Source organism: Gorilla gorilla, chromosome 1 (assembly GCF_029281585.2).
Source record: "Gorilla gorilla gorilla isolate KB3781 chromosome 1, NHGRI_mGorGor1-v2.1_pri, whole genome shotgun sequence".
Classification (NCBI taxonomy): Eukaryota; Metazoa; Chordata; class Mammalia; order Primates; family Hominidae; genus Gorilla; species Gorilla gorilla.
Genome location: NC_073224.2, coordinates 84,684,682 through 84,711,634, shown reverse-complemented (window position 1 = coordinate 84,711,634; position 26,953 = coordinate 84,684,682). Strand labels below are relative to the sequence as shown.

Sequence of the window (26,953 nt, the reverse complement as noted above, 5' to 3'; positions counted from 1 at the left end):
AGAAGTTGTTTTAGGTGTGTTGAGTTCAAGGCAGCTAAGAGGAAATAAACATCCAGTACAGTTGAGCATATGGGCCACTCACTCTTCTGAGAGTATGGGCTAAAGCGGAAGGTGTGGAGAAACTATTTCTCAACAACCCTTGAAGCTATGGCAACCTTGAGATCACCTAGGGAAGAATGTGAGGAGAGACTGAGGCTGTGACATTGGGGGAGTAATAGAGCTGGAGCATTTGGGACACTAGGTGGTTGTGATGTCATAGGAGTTCAGGTCCATTTGATTATTCTACATAAAGTTTAATTGATTAACTATTTCAAGTGTTCTTTAAATACCATTTTATGACTGCAATCAAAAGAACAGAAGGCATTGAAAGACAACTATATTTAAATATTTATTCTAATTAAATGTCTAAAATCTTACTGATGTGTATTTTGTATAATCACACTGTGAGTGCTACATAGAGTGCAATGTTAACTCTGCCAGTAGGTGCCACTAAGAGCACCTGGAAAAGGATTCTAAGGAATAATCATAGGAAAAGAAAATGAAGAGTGCAAAGGCTTGTAACTTTGACTTGAATCTATTTCTCTTTAACAATTACAGGATGGTTCAGCAATTTGCTGTGGACTTTGAGAAGAGAATTGAAGGGTCAGGGGATCAAGTAGATACCCTGGAACTCTCAGGTGGTGCTAAAATCAATCGTATTTTTCATGAACGCTTTCCTTTTGAGATAGTAAAGGTTTGTGTCAAACGTTATTTTTTTCCTTAGTTTCACTTCACTTCCATATTCTGTTTTATACAACTTAATACAATATTGTGTGAGTGGTATAGAACTAACATAGTTCTTTGAACAAAACCTCCATATTCAGGTAATGAAATTCAGGAAAGGAATATGTTCTTACTGATGATTCTGATTTTATTTAATGAGATTTAACTACATTTCAAACACAAATACTAATTGAGTTTCCTAGTTCGTTGTCTAATTAATTTAAAAATATTTCTTAAGCATGTACTATGCACCACATTCCTAGGTGCCAGTGATTAAGACAGAGAAGACCCTTGCTTGTCTAGTGGGGAAAGACAGAAAATTAACAAATAGACAAAATACGAAAGTTTCAAATGTTTTTATGTAACATGATATGAGAGAGGGGATGGGTGAGCCACTTTTAATGGAATAATCAGGCAAATTCTGTCTGAGCAGGAGACATTTAAACTGTGCCCAGAATGGCATGAAGAGGTCAGCTGGGTAAAGATCTGGGGGAAAGGGGTTGTTCAAGGCAGAAGTAGCAACCTCAGGTAAGGCACTAAAGTATGACAGGTGAAGAACAGATGTGGCTGATGAAGGAGAGGGGCATGAAATGAATTCAGAGAGGGAGGAAGTGTCCAGTTCACACAAAGCTTTCTAGGTTGAGGTAAAGTCTTTATACTTAACAATGGGAAGTTACAGGAGGGTTTTAAGCAGTAATGTGACTTGATTTGTTGATGACTTTAGAAGAATAGTATACCTGCTGGATTGTAAAGAGCCAAGAGAGTGAGGAGAACAGTAGGCCAGACCAGTGGTGGATTCATTTTCTGTGGAGTCTAAAGCTTCTACAATTTTACAGGCCCCCTTGAAGAAGAGTACAAAATTATAAACACACAGGCCCAGGGTCTTGGAAGAGGCTTGTGCAAGGGGGAAATGCTGAGAATTAAACTTCTTTAGCTTTCCAGTAAAAGTGCCCCAGCAAGAAAGGATAGAGAGATGGGTGGCTTTGGGGTTTTGGAGATAAAGTTGCTAGGGCTTCGATTGAAATGGGGGAATGGAAGAAAGGGAAGTTTTGAGATGACTTCCAAGGTTTTGGCTTTCACAGCTGAGGGAGTGGTAGTGCCCATCAGATGAGGGAAATGGAGGAAAAGCTCTGTTTGTATGGAGAAGTGAATTAGGAGTTCTGTTTTGGATGTGCTAAGCGTAAAATGCCCAATAGGCAGTTGAGTAGTTTTAGGGACCATGCTACTTGTCTCAAACAGAGAGGCGAGTGCTTATGTCTTCGTGTGGGAGGCAAATGGGTAAATAGATAATTTCATTAAAATGTGCTAAGTAAAGTGATAAACTTCAGCAAAGGGTGCTATGGAAACACAGCCCACAGACATGAATCCCAGCTCAAGTGTGTAAGGGAGCCAGGCTTCTGAGCTGAGTTTGGAAGGATGAGCAGCTAGTTAAGCAGGAAGAGGTAGGTTACAGGAGGGGGTGATCCAGACAGGAGAGGAATGATAAAGGCCCTGAGCTATGAAGCCATCAGTTATGGGTAGAGACCTAGAGCAATTCGTCATTCTAGGGCATAAGCTGTGAGGGGAGGAAATGGACAGACAATGAAGCCGGAGAGGCCAAATCTCAGAAGTCAGGGTTGAACTCAATGTTCTTGGGCTATCCCTTCGAGGTCTAAGCTCTGTGACACTTTGATCCTACTTCCAAATAGATTTATGGTACCTAGTGCTTCTGAGAAATATTTGTAATCTATCCTGTGTTGTCTTTTTAAAATATTACTAATTTTCTTTTACAAAGAGGCCTTTAACTCAAATGATTTAAGTGGCCAGGGACAAAAGACAGCCATTGTTAATTTCAGGACATCTGTACTGCTACTGCACAGCAGGTGAAACTCTCATTTATGCATTCTTCTGTGCCCTCAAATTTACCATATTCAGCAAAAGAATGAAGAATTATACATTTCAAATGAATGGCTAGATTTATGTCCAGAAGGCATCCTTATGCATAGCACTCCATATCTATAACAGAGTTAAAATCCACTGCCCCCAAACTCCCCAAAATCCCTAGTGTTCTCTGTTGCCTTGAACTTTATATAAACAGATGTTTTGACCATCTGGGTTTAGGTTAGGAAAGACATGAGTATCCACTTATTAATAATGAAGTCAAGTTATTCTCATTCTGTATGTTCAACAATATTATTCAAAGGAATTAAGTGTCATAACTATGGCTCATTTTGCATCTGCAGATGGAGTTCAATGAGAAAGAATTGCGAAGAGAAATAAGCTATGCAATCAAAAACATACATGGTATCAGGCAAGTGATTCACATTTTTCTTGTCATCTGTTCAAGCTACCAAAAGAAAATTAATGTTTATAAATGGCTAGGAAACTCGTCTTTTCATCATTGAATAGGGTAGAATACAGAGGTGGGAGTAAGAAACAGGAAATCCTACTTTGGGGTTTAATGGTAGCTTCCTGTATTGCTGTAGTCAGTTTTTTCCAAGTGAAAAAGCAAAAACATTTTCTGCATTTCCAGCCTGTACTCTGCACAATAGGGGATTTGCAGATTAGCAAGACCCCGTTCTCCAGAGCCTTCATTTTTCATGAGGGAGGCCAGACATGCTCATAATTAATCATTACTTACACCAGAGAATGGACAGATTAATTTTGACTAGTGTTGTGGAGCAAGATTGGGAAAGATTAATGGAGGTTGTTACTTTCAAGTTTATCCTTTCCTGTGGAGAGGATGGTTTCAACAGGCCAGGAGGTGTTGTGTGTGCATGTGTGCTTGCACATGTGGGAGCATGCATATGAAGTGGGCAGCAGTGTGATGAGACAGGAGAGGATGGAAGGATGGAATGGAGGTTGTTGAGGCTGGAGGATAAAAGAAAGGGCTTTCTGGTGGAAGGGGTGGGATGACCAAAGGCAAAGAGGTGAGAGGGCACAGCATGTATCCATGGAGCCAAGAGTCATGCATATGCATTGGGACTGGCTTGAGAAATGCAGTCAGGAGAGCAGAGGGACCTGAGCTGGGTGGGGTTGGGGGTGGGGTAGAACTTGTGTCTGAATTTCCCCTTGTTTAAAGTGAGATTATTCTAAATTACCTTCTATCTTAGTCTGTTTGGACTGCTGTAACAAATGACTACAGACTGGGTGGCTTATAAACCACAGAAATTTATTTCTTACAGTTCTGGAGTTTGAAAATCCTAGGTCAGGGTGTGAGCATGGTTGGGTTCTGGTGAGATCCCTTTTCTGGCCTGCACAGTGCTGTCTTCTTATTCTGTCCTCATGTGGCAGAGAGAAAGCTAGTTAGCTCTCTGGCCTCTTCTTATAAGGGCACTAATCCCATTCATGAGGGTTCTGCCCTCATGATGTAATTACCTCCCAAAGGCCCCCACCTCCTACTACCATCACATTGAAGGGTATGGTTTCAACATATGAAGTTTTAGGGGAACACATTCAGTTCAAAACAATTTCTTTAAAGAACTATGATAAGAACAAATGATTTTAAAGCACATATTTATTCATTTCATGTACAGAAGGCTAAACATAACTTAATGAACATATGTTGAATTGCAGTGTCCTTAATTCAAGGAAATAAAACTTAGGTTGCCTAGTACATAGATTGCCTCATATGAAGGAGGTGGCCCCTGTCTGTTGTCATTTGTGGTTCAGCCTCTGCCAAAGGGCCAAGTTGAGACTGTGCTGGGAACAGACCCTGAGAAGGCAAAGCTTGACACTGAGTTTGCATGTGATGGGTGATTTTACAAAGGAGTTATGGTGCTTGAGTTATTTATTGTTTTAAAATTTAGGCAATCTGTTGGTGGGACTGTAAACTAGTACAACCATTGTGGAAGTCAGTGTGGCGATTCCTCAGGGATCTAGAACTAGAAATACCATTTGACCCAGCCATCCCATTACTGGGTATATACCCAAAGGACTATAAATCATGCTGCTATAAAGACACATGCACACGTATGTTTATCGCAGCACTATTCACAATAGCAAAGACTTGGAACCAACCCAAATGTCCAACAATGATAGACTGGATTAAGAAAATGTGGCACATATACACCATGGAATACTATGCAGCCATAAAAAATGATGAGTTCATGTCCTTTGTAGGGACATGGATGAAATTGGAAATCATCATTCTCAGTAAACTATCTCAAGGACAAAAAACCAAACACCACGTGTTCTCACTCATAGATGGGAATTGAACAATGAGAACACATGGACACAGGAAGGGGAACATCACACTCTGGGGACTGTTGTGGGGTGGGGGGAGGGGGGAGGGATAGCATTGGGAGATATACCTAATGCTAGATGACGAGTTAGTGGGTGCAGCACACCAGCATGGCACATGTATACATATGTAGCTAACCTGCACATTGTGCACATGTACCCTAAAACTTAAAGTATAATAATAATAAAAAAAAGAAAGAAAAAAGAGAAAACAAAATTTAGACAATCTGCTCCACAAATCTCAAATAGTATGGGCAGATACGAGTTTACAAAGTGAAGAGGAGAAAACATCTATAACCAAATCTAATGTTTTTTCTTTTACCATCGATAGGATTTCTAAGCTCCCCATTCTATTTCTTCTCCACCAAATCCAGAATACATTTGGTGTAGAAACTGTTTTGCTTTTTAGCTGGGCAGATTTGGTATTTGAACATGTTTATCTGATAAATGCAGTGGAACCAAATTACATTTTTTGGGGTCATACAGTATTTGAACTCAGCCAAATACAGTATTTTTACTTCACTTGTAAAACTCATTACCATATACAGCTTTTGTCAAATATAACTGCAAAATCTCAGTAATTCAGGATTGTCGATTTCTGATTTATATGCCTACCAACAGGGGATTGTTGGTGGTTATTATAAATTTGCCTGTAAGATGATAAGAAATGCACAATGTCCTGAGCATAAGACATACTCATGGTATGCTTATTTAGGCCTTTAAATATATATTTGATTTGACATTTTTTTTTCCCATTTGATTCCATTGGCTATTTGAATAGAAGAAGCCCTCTTTGCCCATGAAGGACTTGATGGAAGAGATGCTTTGTTTTTCTTCATTGTTTTGTTAACACTGAATGCTGACTATGAGCAAGGGAGGGAGACTGTCCTTATGGAGCAAATCAAGATAAATAGGGTAACAACTCTCCCTACTGTGTATCCTGCAATGTGAAATAGAATGCTGGGCTTCGAAGAAGGAAGGTCTCAGCAGCAAGACTGGAACTATAAGTGCTTGCTTTGCATCTGGGCTTTAAAGCACAGGTGGGATTTGAATAGGCCAAAATTGTTAACAGGGTAAAATGAACATCATAGACAAAGGCAAAGACATACAATATAAGCAAAGGCAAATTGACTGAAACATAGGGTACGTGAAAGGTGAGGAGAAAAATAACTGTGAAGAAAGATTAGAGTCAAACAGTGGAAAAATTTTAATATTGTACTAAACAGTTTGGATTTGATTCTGTACCTCGTTCAGAGAAATTACCATTATAATATAGTATGATTACTACAGTTAGAAATAGAGGTGAGTATGGGGTGCTAAGCAAATGATAAGAAGGGGCGTCAAGTCAAGATAGTATAAGGGAAGTGTTGAAAAGATTTTCCAAAAGAGGTACCGTAGAATTCAGTTGCAGGAAGAGAAGTTAACTAAATAAGAATAGGTGGGGAGGGGAGGGAAGAGGGCCTAGGAGTGGGGAGTACCCAGTGCCAAAGCCTGGAGCCTGCCAGCCTTCAGTCATGGCCAAGATTCAGAGTTCAAAGTCCCCTGTTATTGTAGCTTCTCTCTACTGACCTTTTGTTTAAATTTGAGTCATCATTTTTCATTTTTTATGAATCACATATACGCATGCACATGTATATATCTGCTTTCCTGAGCTCCTGTTCAGCATGAGAAAAGCATTATTATAACACCAGTTTGAATTAATTAGAGCCCGAAGGAAGACACTTGTTATTTTGGTTATCATTTGTTATTTTTGTAAATTCATTATTTAGGCATCTTGAAATATTAAAATTAATTCATAACTCCCCTTACTGTCTTATACTCCCAGTACCCCAGGCCCTCAGATTGGGAACTATCTGTAATATAGTTGTCCTGGAATGGATAAATTGTATAATCTAGAAACTCTACTATTTTAGTGTATAAAAACTGAAGCTCACTCGCTGTTCCACAAAGGGCAAGGAATTGATTTTGGAATCTTTCAGAAATAGGAATCTAAATTGAGAACACCATTTCTATTGTAGCATTTCTTTTTATTGCTGTGAAACAGTAAGGTAAGACAAATTACAGTTAAATATTAGTTAAAGGTCACATGATGTGCCATATAAACATTTTGGGCACTATGTAACTTTTAAACTTGGTCTATTACATGCTTAATTTAAATGGAATGTTAATTTAAACATTTTTCAAAAGATTTTTGAATATTACTCAATTAAAAACATCTCATGGGCTGCTTGCTTTCTTACCTTCAGGACAGGGTTGTTTACTCCAGACATGGCATTTGAAGCGATAGTCAAGAAACAGATTGTAAAGTTGAAAGGGCCTTCCTTGAAGAGTGTGGATCTGGTAATACAAGAATTAATCAACACTGTGAAGAAGTGTACCAAAAAAGTAAGTTTGAATTATTTAACTTTCCAGTACATGGCTTTTGTTTATCAACATTCCCTATCTCATTGCATAATTCTCTTTCCCTGACCCTCACTTTGTTATAGATGTTGTGTGTTTGCCTACAGGGAAGGGTTGTGGAAAGTACTGAGTGGGAATTGCTTTCATGAAGGGCAGACACATAATGTCTTCTATCATTCCTAATACGGTGGTTTAGAAAGAGTATATTTCTTGGCTGATTTTCCCCATATTGTCTTAAACAAATAAACATTATTTCCAAACTATTAGTCAAATGCCCTAAGCTCATTTTTCCTGTGGTGCATGGATGAGGGTAATTGTTAGAGAAGGAAATCACTGATAGTACATATATCAATAAGAAAATTCTTCTAAATTGCAAATATGTATTCCACTTGAGCCTGGCTGTTCTGGGAAGGGGCAGTGTAGTGTAGTGGATAAGAACCCAGACTTGGGGTTTCAATGACCTAGATTGAAATCCTGGCTCTGATACTTTCTATGTGACCTTGGGCTTAACCTCTCTAGTCTTGTTAATTTATCTGTGAAATGAGGATGATGATGATAATAGTAATACCACCTTAGTTAGGATTAAACAAGATGATGCCTGAAACCTATGGGACACCTAACACACTGATTAACCATAATTTAAGTGCTCAGTAAATGGTGGCTGATCCATAAATTGCCATTTTAGCAGCAGTCAGTATTCTCTACCCTGAATATCTATTAAATCTATGCTGTAGAGTGCTGGGGCAAGACTTCCCAAGTAGGAGGACTTCTCACTGAGGAATATGGAGAACGTGTGCTGAATTCCTCGGTTCATGAAAAGAATACCTTGTATTGAAAAACACAAAAAGAGAATTAGTGATGGTATTTACAGTAGGGTAGGTCTAGCCCCCTGACAGTTAACACTTGTGCTTTTAATATTTCTTCAACCTATGGATAATTCTGTTTTTGTTAGTTTTGTTATCCTTCCCTTTATAGATGGTTACTAGCAGTTACCTTTCTGAAAAACCAGTGGGAAGAAAGAGAGAGAATGAGAGGGACAGAGAATGAGAATGAATATGAATATTAGTTCCCAGTTACCTGACAGAAAGGCTCAGGTAAAGAACAGATGTACATAGTAGAAGAGGCAAGTGGGCTGAATTCCTAGATGTGAAGGCTAAAAGAAAAGCAGTAAATGGAGCTAGCTTAGGACCCAGAGGTGACTGGGAGGTTCAGACCCCTTCTCTAGAGCTCCTACTGCTCTTCCACCTCATTTCCTAAACTCCTGGTTTCTCTTCTCCAAAACAAGAAAGAGCCACAGGAGTTAAGGGACTGAGGGACAGAAAGAATGCCCATGGAGTTGAAAAAAATCAATCTTTCTACCATCTCACCAATTGGAAACTTCAAGTCAGTTGCTAACACTCCTCATCCCTGCTGCCCTCACCTACTCTTCAGAATGCAACCTATCATGTCCCTTGTACATTTAAAGCTCTCTTAATTGATCTCTCTACTGACTTTCAAGATTAACTGATACTGAGTTTCCTACTAACCCTAAGGATTGCCACTCTCAGCACACAGATGTGTTTAGCCAGAGGCTTCTCTTTAGGTTGTCCATGTCTCTTACTCCCACCAATTAACCTGTCTTCTTTACAAGGGACAGTTGTGCTGTGTTTGTTCCCAAACCCATTTAGCCAGTTGCGCTTATTTTAATAATATACTTTAAATAAAGAGAGTAATTAAACTGACCCAATGCAAAAAAGACTTTGAGTTTTGTTTCTATGAAAACTAAACTGAATGCTGTGAAAAGACTTGATAACTGTTAGCTACAAAAGCTTTGCTATTGACTAGGTGTAGGCAAGGTAATGAAAAGAATGTGTGTGTGTGAGGAAGGGATTATAAAAATCTGGATAGGTTTGGCATTCAAATTATTTCACAAGTATCTTCAGGTTCTCCCTCCACTGTAAAGAAAGCAGAACTGGAAATCATAGATGAAGGATGTGATTTATGTAAGACAGAAGATGCATAACTCCAATCAGCAGATCCATATGCAGAGAACAGATCTTGGCCTTACATCAAAAGATTGGCACATGTGTGGACATTTATGTTTTAAGTTATATAAAGTGTTTATGGTATGCATGAATCTTTTTTTTTTATCATTTCCCATTTTATCCAACCTACTGGAAAGCCAACAGTCAGTTCTGATGGCATGGGATGAGACAGCTTGTTCCCAGACACTTTTTGGCTTCTATTCTTGCTCTCTACCCTTTCCATTATGCTCCTTGGATTGGTCTTCTATACATTTTTACTATCTTCTCAAAACATTTCATAGTTTGCCTTAGTTAAACACAAAATCTAGCTTTTCCCCTGAGGTTACTATTTACCCTTTAGCTTTCTTCAGTGAAGGATATTTATTCCAGCCTAAACTGGAAAAATCTGAGGGCCTTTATTGGGTATGACATTTGCCATTTCTCCTTTTGTGGCTTCCAAAGATTATTCCTTCACCTTCTCATAGTCTTCCATTAAGGCCCAGGTGGTGCCAGCTGTACCTGTTCCTTATATTCACTGTCACCACCAAGTTCCAGGTCACTCCCTTGCATTCATCAGGATCTTTAGAACCTGGCTTACATTTTTCCTCTCCATCCCCAATTCACCTTCAACGTGGAAGTGTTCAGTGTCCATGTAGATATCATGTCCGATGACTAAAAGCTACTTTTCTTTGAGATCTTTGCTCTCCATTCAGTCCACTCTAGCATCATAGTTTCATGACTTCTGGCTCTTGTTGTCATCAAAAAATGTTTTACTAGGAAATTGTAAACCTTAAAGGGCCTGCAGAATGCTGATCACCCCCTTCATCCTCTTTAGATTTTAAGCCAATTGGGAAATTAATGGAAAAGTTCTATTTTGAAGGTTTGAAATTTAGTGTCCACTTCACTGCTGACAGATCTAGGTTGGAAAATGTGTCTGGGCCTTGCTGCTAAAGTGGGAGCCTCCTGTTATTTCCCCTTCCAGCATTAAACCTTAGAGCCCACAAGGTGTATAGGTGAGCAGATGTACATCCATCATTAGTTTTTTTATCTATTACTTCAGTTCTACTTGGATTAACTTTGCCACCTGTTGAAACTCCAGGACTGCTAAAATTTACTGCTTATCTTTATTTTCCTTTCCCCCAGGCTTCTGAAGAGCTTGGAGATAATTGTCTATTTGTGTGAACTGGTGCCCCAATATATTCATGGTCTTCTTCTTAGTCCAATTTCAACTGCTGCCCAGTAGTGCTTCAGTGTCTTAGTAATTAGCAGCCTCCTGTGTTCTCCATGATAATGATGTTAAACTTTTAGCACTCTCTTCAAGCCACCTGACTCATCACTTTCATCCTCACTTTCAATGAAGATTTCGCAGAAAAAATAGGGGCCATAAATGGGCACTATGAAACATTGATTCTTGCCTTCTATCCCTCAAACTTACCTGTATTCACAACCACACCCCCTTCTTATCCTTGTCTCTGTTGAGATAGTATTCCTGATCAAGGGGGTGGGGGGTGGTTTCCTATCTGTACTCTCACCTCCTTAGAGGATGTACTCTTTTTAGCCTTTTGTTTCCTGAATCATCATCTTCTCCATCACATTTTAAAAAATCAACATATAAATATGTCTGTCCTAATTTTAAAAGAAACAGTGACAAACACTCACCTGCTGCCCTATTTTTCTCCTCTCATGGTCAGCCTTCTTGGGAAAAAAAGTAGTTTATGCTTTGCATCTTTACTGTGTCATCTCCAGTTAATTCCTCAACTGAAATTTGGATTCTACCCCACTACTCTATAGAGTTAATTATTGCAAAGATCAGTGAGAGTCCTGATTGCCAAGCCTAAAGGACGCTCTTATTCCTGAGACTGTATTCCACTCTCTTTATAAAGCTGGCACTCCTCTCTCATGGGTTCTCTTCCCTCTTTCTCTTTATTCCTTCTCTACCTCCTTTGAGCATTCGTCCATTTTTGCTTGCCTCTAAACACTGCGATCCCACAGAGCTTATTCCTGGTTTTATTCTCTTCTTACTATATTTTCTCCTTGACAGATCATGTCTGTAATAGTTCAACTACCACTTAAAATATTGGTGATTCCCAAATCTGTACCTCTAGCTCAAGCCTCTTTGTGGAAACTGTCTACAGACTACTGCAACTATTCTCTTTTCTTACTTAAAGCCCTGAACATTACTTTTAAGCCTGAATTATTCCAGTGGCCCCCTAACTGTTCTATTTCTAGCCTGGTCACCCTCAAATTCATCTTTGCCATTGCTGTCAAAGTGATTTTTCTAAAATACAGATATGCCTTTTGCCTGTATCCTCAAAATTATTCAACGACTCCTCATAGCCTTGAAAATAAAGTTCAGATCATTTAGGGTTGTATTTAGGTTCCCTGTCTGATCTCTGAATACTTCTCCAGCTATATCTTTGGTCCCACTGCTTGCTTCAGCCATTCTAGATGCTTTGCACTATCCTCAAAGATTTTTCATGCTTTTGACATTTGCATAAGTGATTCCTTTTGTCTAGAATGTCTCACTTTCCCTCCTGTGTTTACCTGCCATCCCCTCTCATTTTTAGGGAGGCAGCTCAATCATCCTATTTTCCTTAAAATCTTCCTAAAGGGCCTCTGTGAGTCACTTCCTGGTCTCTCTCCCAACTCCCTTTTTAGTGCTTCTGTTGATACCCTATGTGTATTTATATCATAGCATTTATGATACTGCCTTGAGATTTATTTGTATGTATTTGTTTACATATCTCCTCTTGTTGATTGTAAGCTCCTTTGAAAAAAAGGCACTGTGTTTTTTATCTTCTCTCTAGCCTGTAACACAGTGACCAACTCCACATAGGGGCATTTTATAAATATTTACTAACAATTTAGATGTTCTAAAGTTATCCAGTGGTCAAAAATATATATACTTGGTTTTCAAATAGTATTTTAGCCATTCCTTTTAAACTGATAAAACTTAGGCAGGTTTTCTTTCAAACATCTATCCTTTTCCTTATGCTGCATTTTGATGTTTTTCATTTTTGGCCTTACTAGGTATACTTTCAATATCTTTTATTTAACAATTGGTCTAATTAAAATATTTTGCAAAGCAAAATAATCCTAATTAGAGTTGAGTCTGCTGGGACTTTATTACTTGCCTTGTTTTGAACATGAGCCATAGATAAGGTGACTATATAATTTATTGTTCAGTGCAGGACATTTTTGAGACTTAAAGGGGGTGCTATGAATACTTTCACTGAAGTAATAGGAGTAAACAAAGACTGCCTCAGGCAATGTGAAAATAAGTAATTCCAGCTATATTGTAATTATATATATATTTCTGTTATAGCATATATACATATATAAACATAAAATACAGTTTTCATTTACAACTCCTCATGTGATGCCTCATGTGTAAAAACCTTAATTGCTTTTTTCTTAAGCTGCATAAATAAACATCAGTGAAAAACATATGGGATTTATCAAACAACAAAACACAAAGCTAGACTCCTAACCTGGGGAAATGCATTTCTTCCCAGATACTTTCTCACTGTTGTCTCTGGGGCACTGGAGGATAAGACAGGAACATTAGAGCTTTATGAGCTATTTGGCTTCATGCCAGGGACATCTCAACTTTGAAATTATTTTGGTGGCGTCTCTTTTCAGCTGCTTTTCTTTACCTCCTCTTCTCCAGTGCATCATCACAGGGTGCTGAAGGTCTTTTCAGAAAACACTGAGAGGAACATCTTGATTTTTTTTGAACCACAGTTTAGTAACTGTGCCATTTACTGGCCTCTTGGGAACTGACATTCTTGGATCATTATTATACTAATTAATTGATTTTTTTTCTGGTTTAGAAAAAAAAAGTTTTGCAAGGAGAAAAAAAATACCTTAGTCAGCTATTAGAAATACAGGGAAAGAGCCAGGCAAGGTGGCTCATGCCTGTAATCCCATCACTTTGGGAGGCCGAGGCGGATGGATCACCTGAGATCAGGAGTTCGAGACCACCCTGGCCAACATGGTAAAACCCCATCTCTACTAAAAATACAAAACTTAGCCAATCATGGTGGGGGGTGCCTATAATCTCAGCTACTCAGGAGGCTGAGGCAGGAGAATTGCTGGAACCTGGGAAGTGGCGGTTGCAGTGAGCCGAGATCGCACTATTGCACTCCAGCCCAGGCAACAACAGCGAGACTCCATTTCCCCCCCGCCCCCCCAAATAAAGAAAAAGAAATACAGGGAAAGATTTTCCATTAAGAAGTGCTGTTAGAAGAAATGCCAAATTTTGTGGCTTATTAGGTAAGTAAATATCTAGCTCTGAATACACATAACTAAACAAGTGAATCCAAGTCCTTACCATGGCTTACAAGGCCCTACACAATCTTGCCCCCTGCTTTTCATCTCTAAATTCATCTTCTCCCCTTTCTCTCCTCTTCTTGGTCCACTCCAGCTGCACTGGATTCCTTGTTTATTTAGCAGGCCAAGGAAACATGTCTGTAGAGCCTTTGCACTTCTCATTCTTAATGTGGGAAATGATCTGCCCCAAGATACCTGCATGGATCAAACCATTGCTTCTTTCAGGCCTCTGCTATTCAAATGCCCCATAAAGCAGAGTGTTTCTCCGACTTTTCTATTTTCAGTTGCATAGCCCTCCCCCAAATACACACACACACACACACACCACACATGCACACCATCGTTAATCTACTTACCAAACTTTTTCTTTGCAGTATATATTACTATTAATATATTAATTATATTATTTATGTCTGCTGTTGTTGTGTTATAAGATAATTAAGGGACCTTGAGAATACAAGTTCCATGAGAATAAGAACTTGGCTTATTAAGCTCATCGCTCTATTTGCCACCCCTAAAACAGCCTGGTTTTCAACAATGATTATTGAATGAATAATTAAAAAAATGAATTATGTCTCATTGATTCAGCAGGTGACGGTCAGTTTGGCTGAAATAGGATGAAGGAAAATGGCTTCAAAGCATCATACTATTTAGGACTTTCTTTTAGGTTTATATAGATGTGCTATGGTTTTTACACTGTATGAAAATACTTGTATTTTGGGGAGGAGCCAAGATGGCCGAATAGGAACAGCTCCTGTCTACAGCTCCCAGCGTGAGTGACGCAGAAGACTGGTGATTTCTGCATTTCCATCTGAGATACCAGGTTGATCTCACTAGGGAGTGCCAGACAGTGGGCGCAGGTCAGTGGGTGCGCGCACCATGCACGAGCCGAAGCAGGGTGAGGCATTGCCTCACTCGGGAAGCGCAAGGGGTCAGGGAGTTCCCTTTCCTAGTCAAAGAAAGGGGTGACGGACAGCACCTGGAAAATCGGGTCACTCCCACCTGAATACTACGCTTTTCCGATGGGCTTAAAAAAGGGCACACCACGAGATTATATCCTGCACCTGGCTTGGAGGGTTCTATGCCCACGGAGTCTCGCTGATTGCTAGCACAGCAGTCTGAGATCAAACTGCAAGGCGGCAGCGAGGCTGGGGGAGGGGTGCCCGCCATTGCCCAGGCTTGCTTAGGTAAACAAAGCAGCAGGGAAGCTCGAACTGGGTGGAGCCCACCACAGCTCAAGGAGGCCTGCCTGCCTCTGTAGGCTCCACCTCTGGGGGCAGGGCACAGACAAACAAAAAGACAGCAGTAACCTCTGCAGACTTAAATGTCCCTGTCTGACAGCTTTGAAGAGAGCAGTGGTTCTTCCAGTACGCAGCTGGAGATCTGAGAAAGGGCAGACTGCCTCCTCAAGTGGGTCCCTGACCCCTGACCCCCCAGCAGCCTAACTGGGAGGCAACCCCAAGCAGGGGCACACTGACACCTCACACGGCCGGGTACTCCAACAGACCTGCAGCTGAGGGTCCTGTCTGTTAGAAGGAAAACTAACAAACAGAAAGGACATCCACACCAAAAACCAATCTGTACATCACCATCATCAAAGACCAAAAGTAGATAAAACCACAAAGATGGGGAAAAAACAGAACAGAAAAACTGGAAACTCTAAAAAGCAGAGCACTTCTCCTCCTCCAAAGGAACGCAGTTCCTCACCAGCAACGGAACAAAGCTGGACGGAGAACGACTTTGACCAGCTGAGAGAAGAAGGCTTCAGACGATCAAATTACTCTGAGCTACGGGAGGACATTCAAACCACAGGCAAAGAAGTTGAAAACTTTGAAAAAAATTTAGAAGAATGTATAACTAGAATAACTAATACAGAGGAGTGCTTAAAGGAACTGATGGAGCTGAAAACCAAGGCTCGAGAACTACGTGAAGAATGCAGAAGCCTCAGGAGCCAATGCGATCAACTGGAAGAAAGGGTATCAGCAATGGAAGATGAAATGAATGAAATGAAGTGAGAAGGGAAGTTTAGAGAAAAAAGAATAAAAAGAAATGAGCAAAGCCTCCAAGAAATATGGGACTATGTGAAAAGACCAAATCTACATCTGACTGGTGTATCTGAAAGTGACGGGGAGAATGGAACCAAGCTGGAAAACACTCTGCAAGATATTATCCAGGAGAACTTCCCCAATCTAGCAAGGCAGGTGAACGTTCAGATTCAGGAAATACAGAGAACGCCACAAAGATATTCCTCGAGAAGAGCAACTCCAAGACACATGATCATCAGATTCACCAAAGTTGAAATGAAGGAAAAAATGTTAAGGGCAGCCAGAGAGAAAGGTCGGGTTACCCTCAAAGGGAAGCCCATCAGACTAACAGCGGATCTCTCGGCAGAAACCCTACAAGCCAGAAGAGAGTGGGGGCCAATATTCAACATTCTTAAAGAAAAGAATTTTCAACCCAGAATTTCATATCCAGCCAAACTAAGCTTCATAAGTGAAGGAGAAATAAAATACTTTACAGACAAGGAAATGCTGAGAGATTTTGTCACCACCAGGCCTGCCCTAAAAGAGCTCCTGAAGGAAGCGCTAAACATGGAAAGGAACAACCGGTACCAGCCACTGCAAAATCATGCCAAAATGTAAAGACCATCGAGACTAGGAAGAAACTGCATCAACTAACGAGCAAAATAACCAGATAACATCATAAAGACAGGATCAAATTCACACATAACAATATTAACTTTAAATGTAAATGGACTAAATGCTCCAATTAAAAGACACAGACTGGCAAATTGGTTAAAGAGTCAAGACCCATCAGTGTGCTGTATTCAGGAAACCCATCTCATGTGCAGAGACACACATAGGCTCAAAATGAAAGGATGGAGGAAGATCTACCAAGCAAATGGAAAACAAAAAAAGGCAGGGGTTGCAATCCTAGTCTCTGATACAACAGACTTTAAACCAACAAAGATCAAAAGAGACAAAGAAGGCCATTACATAATGGTAAAGGGATCAATTCAACAAGAAGAGCTAACTATCCTAAATATATATGCACCCAATACAGGAGCACCCAGGTTCATAAAGCAAGTCCTGAGTGACCTGCAAAGAGACTTAGACTCCCACACATTAAAAGTGGGAGACTTTAACACCCCACTGTCAACATTAGACAGATCAATGAGACAGAAAGTCAACAAGGATACCCAGGAATTGAACTCAGCTCTGCACCAAGTGGACCTAATAGACATCTACAGAACTCTCCACCCCAAATCAACAGAATATACATTTTTTTCAGCACCACACCATACCTATTCCAAAATTGACCACATACTTGGAAGTAAAGCTCTCCTCAGCAAATGTAAAAGAACAGAAATTATAACAAACTATCTCTCAGACCACAGTGCAATCAAATTAGAACTCAGGATTAAGAATCTCACTCAAAACCGCTCAACTACATGGAAACTGAACAACCTGCTCCTGAGTGACTACTGGGTACATAACGAAATGAAGGCAGAACTAAAGATGTTCTTTGAAACCAACGAGGACAAAGACACAACATACCAGAATCTCTGGGACACATTTAAAGCAGTGTGTAGAGGGAAATTTATAGCACTAAATGCCCACAAGAGAAAGCAGGAAAGATCCAAAATTGACACCCTAACATCACAATTAAAAGAACTAGAAAAGCAAGAGCAAACACATTCAAAAGCTAGCAGAAGGCAAGAAATAACTAAAATCAGAGCAGAACTGAAGGAAATAGAGACAAAAAAAACCCTTAAAAAATTAATGAATCCAGGAGCTGGTTTTTTGAAAGGATCAACAAAATAGATAGACCGCTAGCAAGACTAATAAAGAAAAAAAGAGAGAAGAATCAAATAGATGCAATAAAAAATGATAAAGGGGATATCACCACCAATCCCACAGAAATACAAACTACCATCAGAGAATACTACAAACACCTCTACACAAATAAACTAGAAAATCTAGAAGAAATGGATAAATTCCTCGACACATACACTCTCCCAAGACTAAACCAGGAAGAAGTTGAATCTCTGAATAGACCAATAACAGGATCTGAAATTGTGGCAATAATCAATAGCTTACCAACCAAAAAGAGTCCAGGACCAGATGGATTCACAGCCGAATTCTACCAGAGGTACAAGGAGGAACTGGTACCATTCCTTCTGAAACTATTCCAATCAATAGAAAAAGAGGGAATCCTCCCTAACTCATTTTATGAGGCCAGCATCATTCTGATACCAAAGCCGGGCAGAGACACAACCGAAAAAGAGAATTTTAGACCAATATCCTTGATGAACATTGATGCAAAAATCCTCAATAAAATACTGGCAAAATGAATCCAGCAGCACATCAAAAAGCTTATCCACCATGATCAAGTTGCCTTCATCCCTGGGATGCAAGGCTGGTTCAATATACGCAAATCAATAAATGTAATCCAGCATATAAACAGAGCCAAAGACAAAAACCACATGATTATCTAAATAGATGCAGAAAAGGCCTTTGACAAAATTCAATAACCCTTCATGCTAAAAACTCTCAATAAATTAGGTATCGATGGGACGTATTTCAAAATAATAAGAGCTATCTATGACAAACCCACAGCCAATATCATACTGAATGGGCAAAAACTGGAAGCATTCCCTTTGAAAACTGGCACAAGACAGGGATGCCCTCTCTCACCACTCCTATTCAACATAGTGTTGGAAGTTCTGGCCAGGGCAATTAGGCAGGAGAAAGAAATAAAGGGTATTCAATTAGGAAAAGAGGAAGTCAAATTGTCCCTGTTTGCAGACGACATGATTGTATATCTAGAAAACCCCATTGTCTCAGCCCAAAATCTCCTTAAGCTGATAAGCAACTTCAGCAAAGTCTCAGGATACAAAATCAATGTACAGAAATCACAAGCATTCTTATATACCAACAACCGACAAACAGAGAGCTAAATCATGAGTGAACTCCCATTCACAATTGCTTCAAAGAGAATAAAATACCTAGGAATCCAACCTACAAGGGATGTGAAGGACCTCTTCAAGGAGAACTACAAACCACTGCTCAAGGAAATAAAAGAGGATACAAACAAATGGAAGAACATTCCATGCTCATGGGTAGGAAGAATCAATATCATGAAAATGGCCATACTGCCCAAGGTCATTTACAGATTCAATGCCATCCCCATCAAGCTACCAATGCCTCTCTTCACAGAATTGGAAAAAAACTACTTTAAAGTTCATATGGAACCAAGAAAGAGCCCGCATCACCAAGTCAATCCTAAGCCAAAAGAACAAAGCTGGAGGCATCACAATACCTGACTTCAAACTATACTACAAGGCTACAGTAACCAAAACAGCATGGTACTGGTACCAAAACAGAGATATAGATCAATGGAACAGAACAGAGCCCTCAGAAATAACGCCGCATATCTACAACTATCTGATCTTTGACAAACCTGAGAAAAACAAGCAATGGGGAACGGATTCCCTATTTAATAAATGGTGCTGGGAAAACTGGCTAGCCATATGTAGGAAGCTGAAACTGGATCCCTTCCTTACACCTTATACAAAAATCAATTCAAGATGGATTAAAGACTTAAATGTTAGACCTAAAACCATAAAAACCCTAGAAGAAAACCTAGGCAATGCCATTCAGGACATAAGCATGGGCAAGGACTTCATGTCTAAAACACCAAAAGCAATGGCAACAAAAGCCAAAATTGACAAATGGATCTAATTAAACTCAAGAGCTTCTGCACAGCAAAAGAAACTACCATCAGAGTGAACAGGCAACCTACAAAATGGGAGAAAATTTTCGCAACCTACTCATCTGACAAAGGGCTAATATCCGGAATCTACAATGAACTCAAACAAAACAAGAAAAAAACAAACAACCCCATCAAAAAGTGGGCGAAGGACATGAACAGACACTTCTCAAAAGAAGACATTTATGCAGCCAAAAAACACATGAAAAAATGCTCATCATCACTGGCCATCAGAGAAATGCAAATCAAAACCACAATGAGATACCATCTCACACCAGTTAGAATGGCAATCATTAAAAAGTCAGGAAAGAACAGGTGCTGGAGAGGATGTGGAGAAATTGGAACACTTTTACATTGTTGGTGGGACTGTAAACTAGTTCAACCATTGTGGAAGTCAGTGTGGCAATTCCTCAGGGATCTAGAACTGGAAATACCATTTGACCCAGCCATCCCATTACTGGGTATATACCCAAAGGACTATAAATCATGCTGCTATAAAGACACATGCACACGTATGTTTATTGCAGCACTATTCACAATAGCAAAGACTTGGAACCAACCCAAATGTCCAACAATGATAGACTGGATTAAGAAAATGTGGCACATATACACCATGGAATACTATGCAGCCATAAAAAATGATGAGTTCATGTTCTTTGTAGGGACATGGATGAAATTGGAAATCATGATTCTCAGTAAAGTATCATAAGAACAAAAAACCAAACACCGCATGTTCTCACTCATAGGTGGGAATTGAACAATGAGATCACATGGACACAGGAAGGGGAACATCACACCCTGGGGACTGTTGTTGGGTGGGGGGAGGGGGGAGGGATAGCATCTGGAGATATACCTAATGCTAGATGACGAGTTAGTGGGTGCAGTGCACCAGCATGGCACATGTATACATATGTAACTAACCTGCACAATGTGCACATGTACCCTAAAACTTAAAGTATAATAATGAAAGAAAAAAATTAAAAAAAAAGAAAATACTTGCATTTCACCTCCTCTGATGGTTGCCATCCAGTCAAACTCTGTGCTGTGCTTTGCATATAATACATGTCTAATGTAATAGGCTTTAGTGCCCAGGCTTTGAATCAGACTGGTTATTAAAGTCTGAAACTTTTGTTGGGTATTATAGGAAATTCAGGCCTGGGACTTGGTTTTAATGGGATAGAATCTCACCTTTTCATCTTACAACTCATTAAAGGATTTGTAATCTTTATAATTGGTTCTTTATTTATAATTTACCATGGTCCCTGATTTTCCTCCCACTTTCTGTTTTGAAGTTTTTTTCCATTTTAACTGCTCATTAATATGTCTACCAGAGATAAACTTGGGAAGAGAGAGATAAAAATCTGGTTATGATCTTCAGGTGTTGTTTTGCCACCATGTCAACCCACCCTGACTTCCTTTTTGGATGTTTTCTGAATTACTTAAGTAAGAGGCTCTTCTGACTACTCTGCGGCACCCAAGTTTTATTCACTCAAGGTTGGACTTTTTGTTTTTGTTTTTCTACTCTCCTTGTTTCTTAGGTGAGGACTTGTTTGTTTTTATTCCTTAGCATTTCATAAATAACACGAGAGTTCTCTTCATTTCTCTGTTTAAAAGTTTTTCCATCTTATACCTCACCACTTCTCCTGCTATTTGTTGAAAATATTTGAGGTTTCTGGATTAAGGATTTGCCCACCTGGAGAAGGAGGGCTAACACTAGCCCACTTGGTCCCAGTTCACCTAGTTGGGATCTGGCACTCCTTTTCCCTTCCTGCCAACTTCACTTTGACCTTCTTTGACTTCTCATATGCCACTCATATGCCAATGTAGAACACCCCATAAGGAACTTTCCCATTAACCCCGTACAACTTAGAAAACAGTCACTATTTTTTGATCTCTTTATGTTAGAATTGCTTCTTATCTTCAATCACCTTTGTAAATGTTTCTACAAATACATCTGTTTAAAAATTTTTTTTCATAGCAAATGTGTTGTGTGCAGATGACTGTCTTCTCATATCCTGAATAAATACAACACTATGCTATATAAAAACAAAGGATTGCTAGGGATTTTGTTGGGTTGGGTGGGTGCTTAATTCACAGAAAATGAAATTAAAAAATTGTATGCTTTTATGAGTGCTAAAATTCATTATTTCTATTTGGTTTGTAGCAAGCAGCCAGCATTTAAAGGTTTATAGCTTTTTCATAAAAGCCCTTATCTTTAGGTCAGCCAAACCAATCAAGTCAAGTGATATGTATAGAAGAAATTTTGTTCTGAATTTATTTTCTTAGACGGTTACCTAATAACTCCAGTCTTTGCTAGAGGCATCAGACTTGTTCCTCTTGATGATATGGAAATCTTGCCTGGTCTCTTGACCATTTTGAGAAAAATGTACTAGCATAGCATAGATCTTATGGTCTGATAAACTGTTAATACATTTTGGAAGTGTATAATTTTTGTTTTGTTGGATAGAAATGTCTCCCAAGTTTTTTTTTTCTCTAGGAAAATGTGATCCATACTGAAATTAAATTTTTATATTGAGGTTCCACCAAAATAATTAATCACTACCCTAAATAACACTTACAACATTGGACCTTATTAAAACATGTTTTGCTGCTTTCTCTCAGAACATGTATAATTAAAATATTCTCCTTGAATTACATATTGAAGGTTTTGATTCCTAAAGTCGTGTATATTATATTATTTCTCCATTGAATCTTCTTTATTATTTAAGAATACTCTACCCAGGCTGGACTGGTGGTGGGCGCCTATAGTTCCAACTACTCAGGAGGCTGAGACAGGAGCATTGCCTGAACCCAGGAGGTGGAGGTTGCAGTGAGCCAAGATGTACCACTGCACTCCAGCCTGGGCAACAGAGCGAGACTCTGTCAAAAAAAAAAAAAAAAAAAGAATATTCAATGCAATTTGAACTATAAGCTATTTAGAACTAATTTGCTGTATAATAAATGTATAGCTTTGACTGCAAGTTTCACTATTATAATATAAGCATCAAATCCTCAGAGGACCTCTCACACCTGGTTTATACATTTATTTCTTCATATTTCCCATTGGTTTTTAAAAAATATTTCTCTTGTATGACTATTTATCTGTATAGGCAACCTGCCACTCAAGACTATGTGGTTTCTAATATCAGGTGTTATGATATAAACTGAGCATGGAGCTGGACTGTAGCAGTTGCACCATGAATGACTGATGTGACATAAATTTAGGAATGTAATTATTATAACTAATAGCAAATCCTTCATCCCTTGACTCTCTATAAACCAATTTATAGGTTATTTAATTAATCATTAGAGGAATAAAGGCCTAAAGACACCTTCTAGATCAATATTATTTAGGCATACATACTTAATATTCTGATTACTTTGACAAATAAGAACTCCCATATTCTTACAACTGTAGGCTTTCAATTTGACATTCAAATTAAAAAAGTGCAAAAGTGATTGACAATTATAATGGTATAAATGATTGAGGAAATGGTGATTGCACATTAAATAAGAGACATAGAAGAGAGGTGAGGGATTGAATTGAGCAATCAAAGTTAAGTATGTTTTAAAGCTAAGTAAAGGGTGACACAAACTGAGCAGGGCACAGTTTGAATGAGATCATGAAATAATCTCATTATGAGATTAAATGAGATAATGAAATGAGTGGTAGAAAGCCTAATCAGAAATCAATTGAAATGTCAGTAGGACTTTATTTTTTAACCTCTGTATGTATGTATCTTAAGAATTGGGACTATTTATATGTTTGGGACTATTTATATATATTTATATATTTTATATTTGAAAGCCAGCAGTTAAAACCAAGATTTTGACTCTTATACTCCCACAATCAGTTCAATATCAACCAGCTAGTAACCAAACCAGTTGTTTCATTAATGCCATTCAGTGGTGGGCCTAGATATTACATTGCTTAGTGTCTCTTCAAAGTTTTTCCTCCTTTGTCTCCATAATGGTAGCTCTTCTAGTGTGTTCTCTGTTTCTTTTGTTCCACTTAGAATTCAGGCTTATTGACTTCCAGTTGTCTCAATTGTAGGTACAAAATTGTGGCTCTTACAGATTCCTTTTCTGGTAGAATTAAGCCCATGGGCAGTAAGCTTGGAAAGATCAGGAGACACACACATGCACACAAATCAATGCTCCTGCCAAGGCCAGTAGATTGGAGGCATTCTTAGATGTCTCTGCTTCATGGGATATTCTTGTCATTTTGGCCTTTCCCTGACTTAATGATGGCCATATACTGGCCTGGGGTCCTTCAGCTATCAAGTGTTTAGTATCTGAATAAATATTTATATTGCCACTATTTGATGGTTTTAAAAATAACTTTCTGCTGTAATCTATTTGCTAAATGTTGTTAAAGGCATCTCACTCTTCCTTGGTAGACCTCGACTGCTTGCGTAGTTACTTCTCTGAGGTAATGTGATTCTATAATAGTGTGGCTGTCATTGAATAGCTTGGGAAGCTGTCTGAGTGCAGGGGGAATTGATTGTCTTGGTGACCTAGGGCAGGCTAATATTTGGTGTCAGATACACCACTCAGGTTTGCACTAGTCAAGAAGGACTGGAATTGATCAGCTATCTCTTCCACTCTGAAGGCTTTTATAAGCCTCACAAAAAATAACTTGTAGGACTTTCAGAGAGTCAAGAGGGGTTCTGTTATAATAGAGCTTTTTCTGGAGAATGTTTCCAAAATGGGAAGTATGAACTCCATTTGTATCTTGCGGTAATTCATGAAATAAGCCCCCAGGTGAGTGTGCATCTCAGGATTCAGATAAGAGGGTGAGAAATCGAGGACCTCATAGAGACACTGGTGATGATTTTTGTGGTAACCAAAGCAGTCAGGTTTCTATGTTTTTATGATGTTACGAACATAATCTATATCCACTGTAGAAATATTTGGAAAATGTAGATAAATAAAAGTGTGTATAATTCAAAGAGTTATTGCTATTAACACTTTATAGTATCTGTGCAAATCTTTTTCTATGCACAGAGAGTAGACTTGCAGCAATGGAAGATTTAACGTATATGAGATCTCGTGATTATGATGGTTTCATGAAGTACTGCAGTTTGTTAACTTGCTAAGACACTAATATATGTTGTGCATGCTATAAAGGTAATGTGCACAGTGACCCCAGGTGACCATACAGAAGCCCCATTTCAGGGAGGCCTAGATCTAACTCCTTATGAGTTTGGAGAAATATTACATGCTATAATATTACTCAAGAATGTTGGTATTTGTAAGATTGGGCTATATCCTTGAAAAATGTCAAGGGTATATGGTGGTGTGTGACTCTGTGTGTGTGTGCATGTGTGTGTGGATGTGTCTTAGTGCATTTTCTGTAGTTTATAACAAAATACCTGAAACTGGGTATACAGAAAAGGAATTTATTTCTTTATACAGAAAAGGGATTTATACAGAAAAGGTATTTATTTCTTACAGTTATGGAAGACCCAGTGTTGAGGGTCTGCCTCTGGTAAGGGCCTTCTTGCTGGTGCAGGGTATCAATCATATTGTAAGGGTGCTGAGTGCGGTAGCATGCTAGCTCAGGTCGCTAGTCCTCTTCTTATAAAGCTACCAGTCCCACTCCCATAACCTATTAATCCATTAGTCCATGAATGGATTAATCCACTCATGATGGCAGAGCCTTCATGACCCAATCACCTCTTAAAAGCCCCACTTGTCAATATAGCCACATTGGGGCTTGAATTTTAACATGAATTTGGAGGAAAGAAATATCCAAACCAAAACATTATGCTTGTGCATAATCACATTATATATTTAGTAGCCTAATTTTCTTCAATTAGTGTTGTAAATACTTTACCATGTCATTAGCTATTATTAAAATTGTTATTCAAAATGGCTACATTACATCACGTAAGTGGATCTACCTTCATTTATTTAACATCATCAGATACTAGGTAGTTTATAGTTTGTTTATCTTATTGTTGCTTTTCCAACTAATGCTGTGATGAATGTCCTTATCATTGTAGCTCAGAATTCTGTGAGGTTATTAGGTTGAGATCTCTCTCTCTCTGTCTCCGTGGTGTGTGTGTGTGTGTGTGTGTGTGCACGCGCAAGACTTTTGATACATAATGTCAAATTGCTTTCCAGAAAGATTTCTCTTCTTGACACCCCTCAGCAAGTTTAAATTGTGCTAATCTCAGTATACCCTCACCTGTAGTAAGTCTTATAAAAAAAATAGCAATTTGCCAATATAATAGTTATTTCTTTTCTTTGCATTAGATCACTTGTACAGTTTGTTTTTCCTTCTGCTTATTGACTATTAAGTCTTTTACGAATTAAATCATATTCTTTGCCTATTTTATTGAGCTATCTATTAATCTTATTAATTTGCAAGCACTTTAAAAATCATCATTGGAATTAATATTTTGCCTGGCCTAAGTCATGAATGTGCCCACTTTTCTCCATTTCCATTGCTGTCATCCCAGTAGAAGCCACCCTTATTTCCATTTCATCTGAATTGCTTCAGTAGCCTAAATTCCTAATAGAATTGCAAGGATCTGCTTGATGTGGCCCCTCTCTACTTTTCTAGCTTTGTCTGAGGATCATATTGCTCAGTTTCTGCACGGACTTTCTTTTACTTTTATCGCCACTAATTGCCCTCACTTTCACCATGCCTTCACACATGTTCCTGTTCCTGGCAAGCTTCATCTTCTCCACGGCCATTCTCACACACCTTTCCCTGTCTAAGTCTTCCTTCTGGATTAGGGCTTCTTAAACATTTTCATAGCATCCCATTCTCTTTCTTCCTTATATTGAAAACAACTGAATTAAGGTATTCACTTTTGCAAACTATGTTTTGAACAATTACCTGCATAATTTAGATGGGGTTAAGTAATTGACATACACAATTTCCATAGTTTTGCAAAAAAAAATGTACATATACACATATATTTTCTGTAGGGGAGAATTTAAAAAGTTAAAGGAGTCTCTTTGTGCTTCATGGGATGAATCATCCTCGAAGAGTAATGGACAAGACCATGGGCTCTGGAGTCCTAGGACTTAGGCTGGAATCCTGAACCCACCATTTTTGAGCTGTTTAGTCATGGGCATGAATTACTTAACCTCTCTGTGCTTCACTTTTCTCCTCTATTAAATGGGGTTGGCTGGGCGTGGTGGCTCACGCCTGTAATCCCAGCACTTTGGGAGACCAAGACAGGTGGATCACCTGAGGTCAGAAGTTAGAGACCAACCTGGCCAACATGGTGAAACCCTGTCTTTACTAAAAATACAAAAATTAGCTGAGCTTGGTGGCACGTGCCTGTAATCCCAGCTACTCGGGAGGCTGAGACAGGAGAATTGCTTGAACCCAGGAGGCAGAGGTTGCAGTGAGCTGAGATCGCACCATTGCACTCCAGCCTGGGTGACAAGAGCAAAACTCTGTCTCAAAAAAAATAAATAAATAAAATAAAAAAGAAATGAGG

General features: G+C 39.0%; 1 protein-coding gene across 13 annotated transcripts in view; it reads left to right on the top strand.

Moving 5' to 3' along the window:
• The window catches only part of DNM3 (dynamin 3), a 576,940-nt gene that overhangs the window by 199,780 nt on the left and 350,207 nt on the right, over positions 1 to 26,953 (top strand). For all 13 annotated transcript variants that reach the window (XM_031012314.3, XM_055377773.2, XM_063710835.1 and 10 more), the window contains 3 exons: positions 598 to 733; positions 2,985 to 3,052; positions 7,230 to 7,368. In XM_031012314.3, coding sequence (XP_030868174.1) covers positions 598 to 733; positions 2,985 to 3,052; positions 7,230 to 7,368 — 343 coding nt within the window. The remainder of the gene's footprint in view (positions 1 to 597; positions 734 to 2,984; positions 3,053 to 7,229; positions 7,369 to 26,953) is intronic.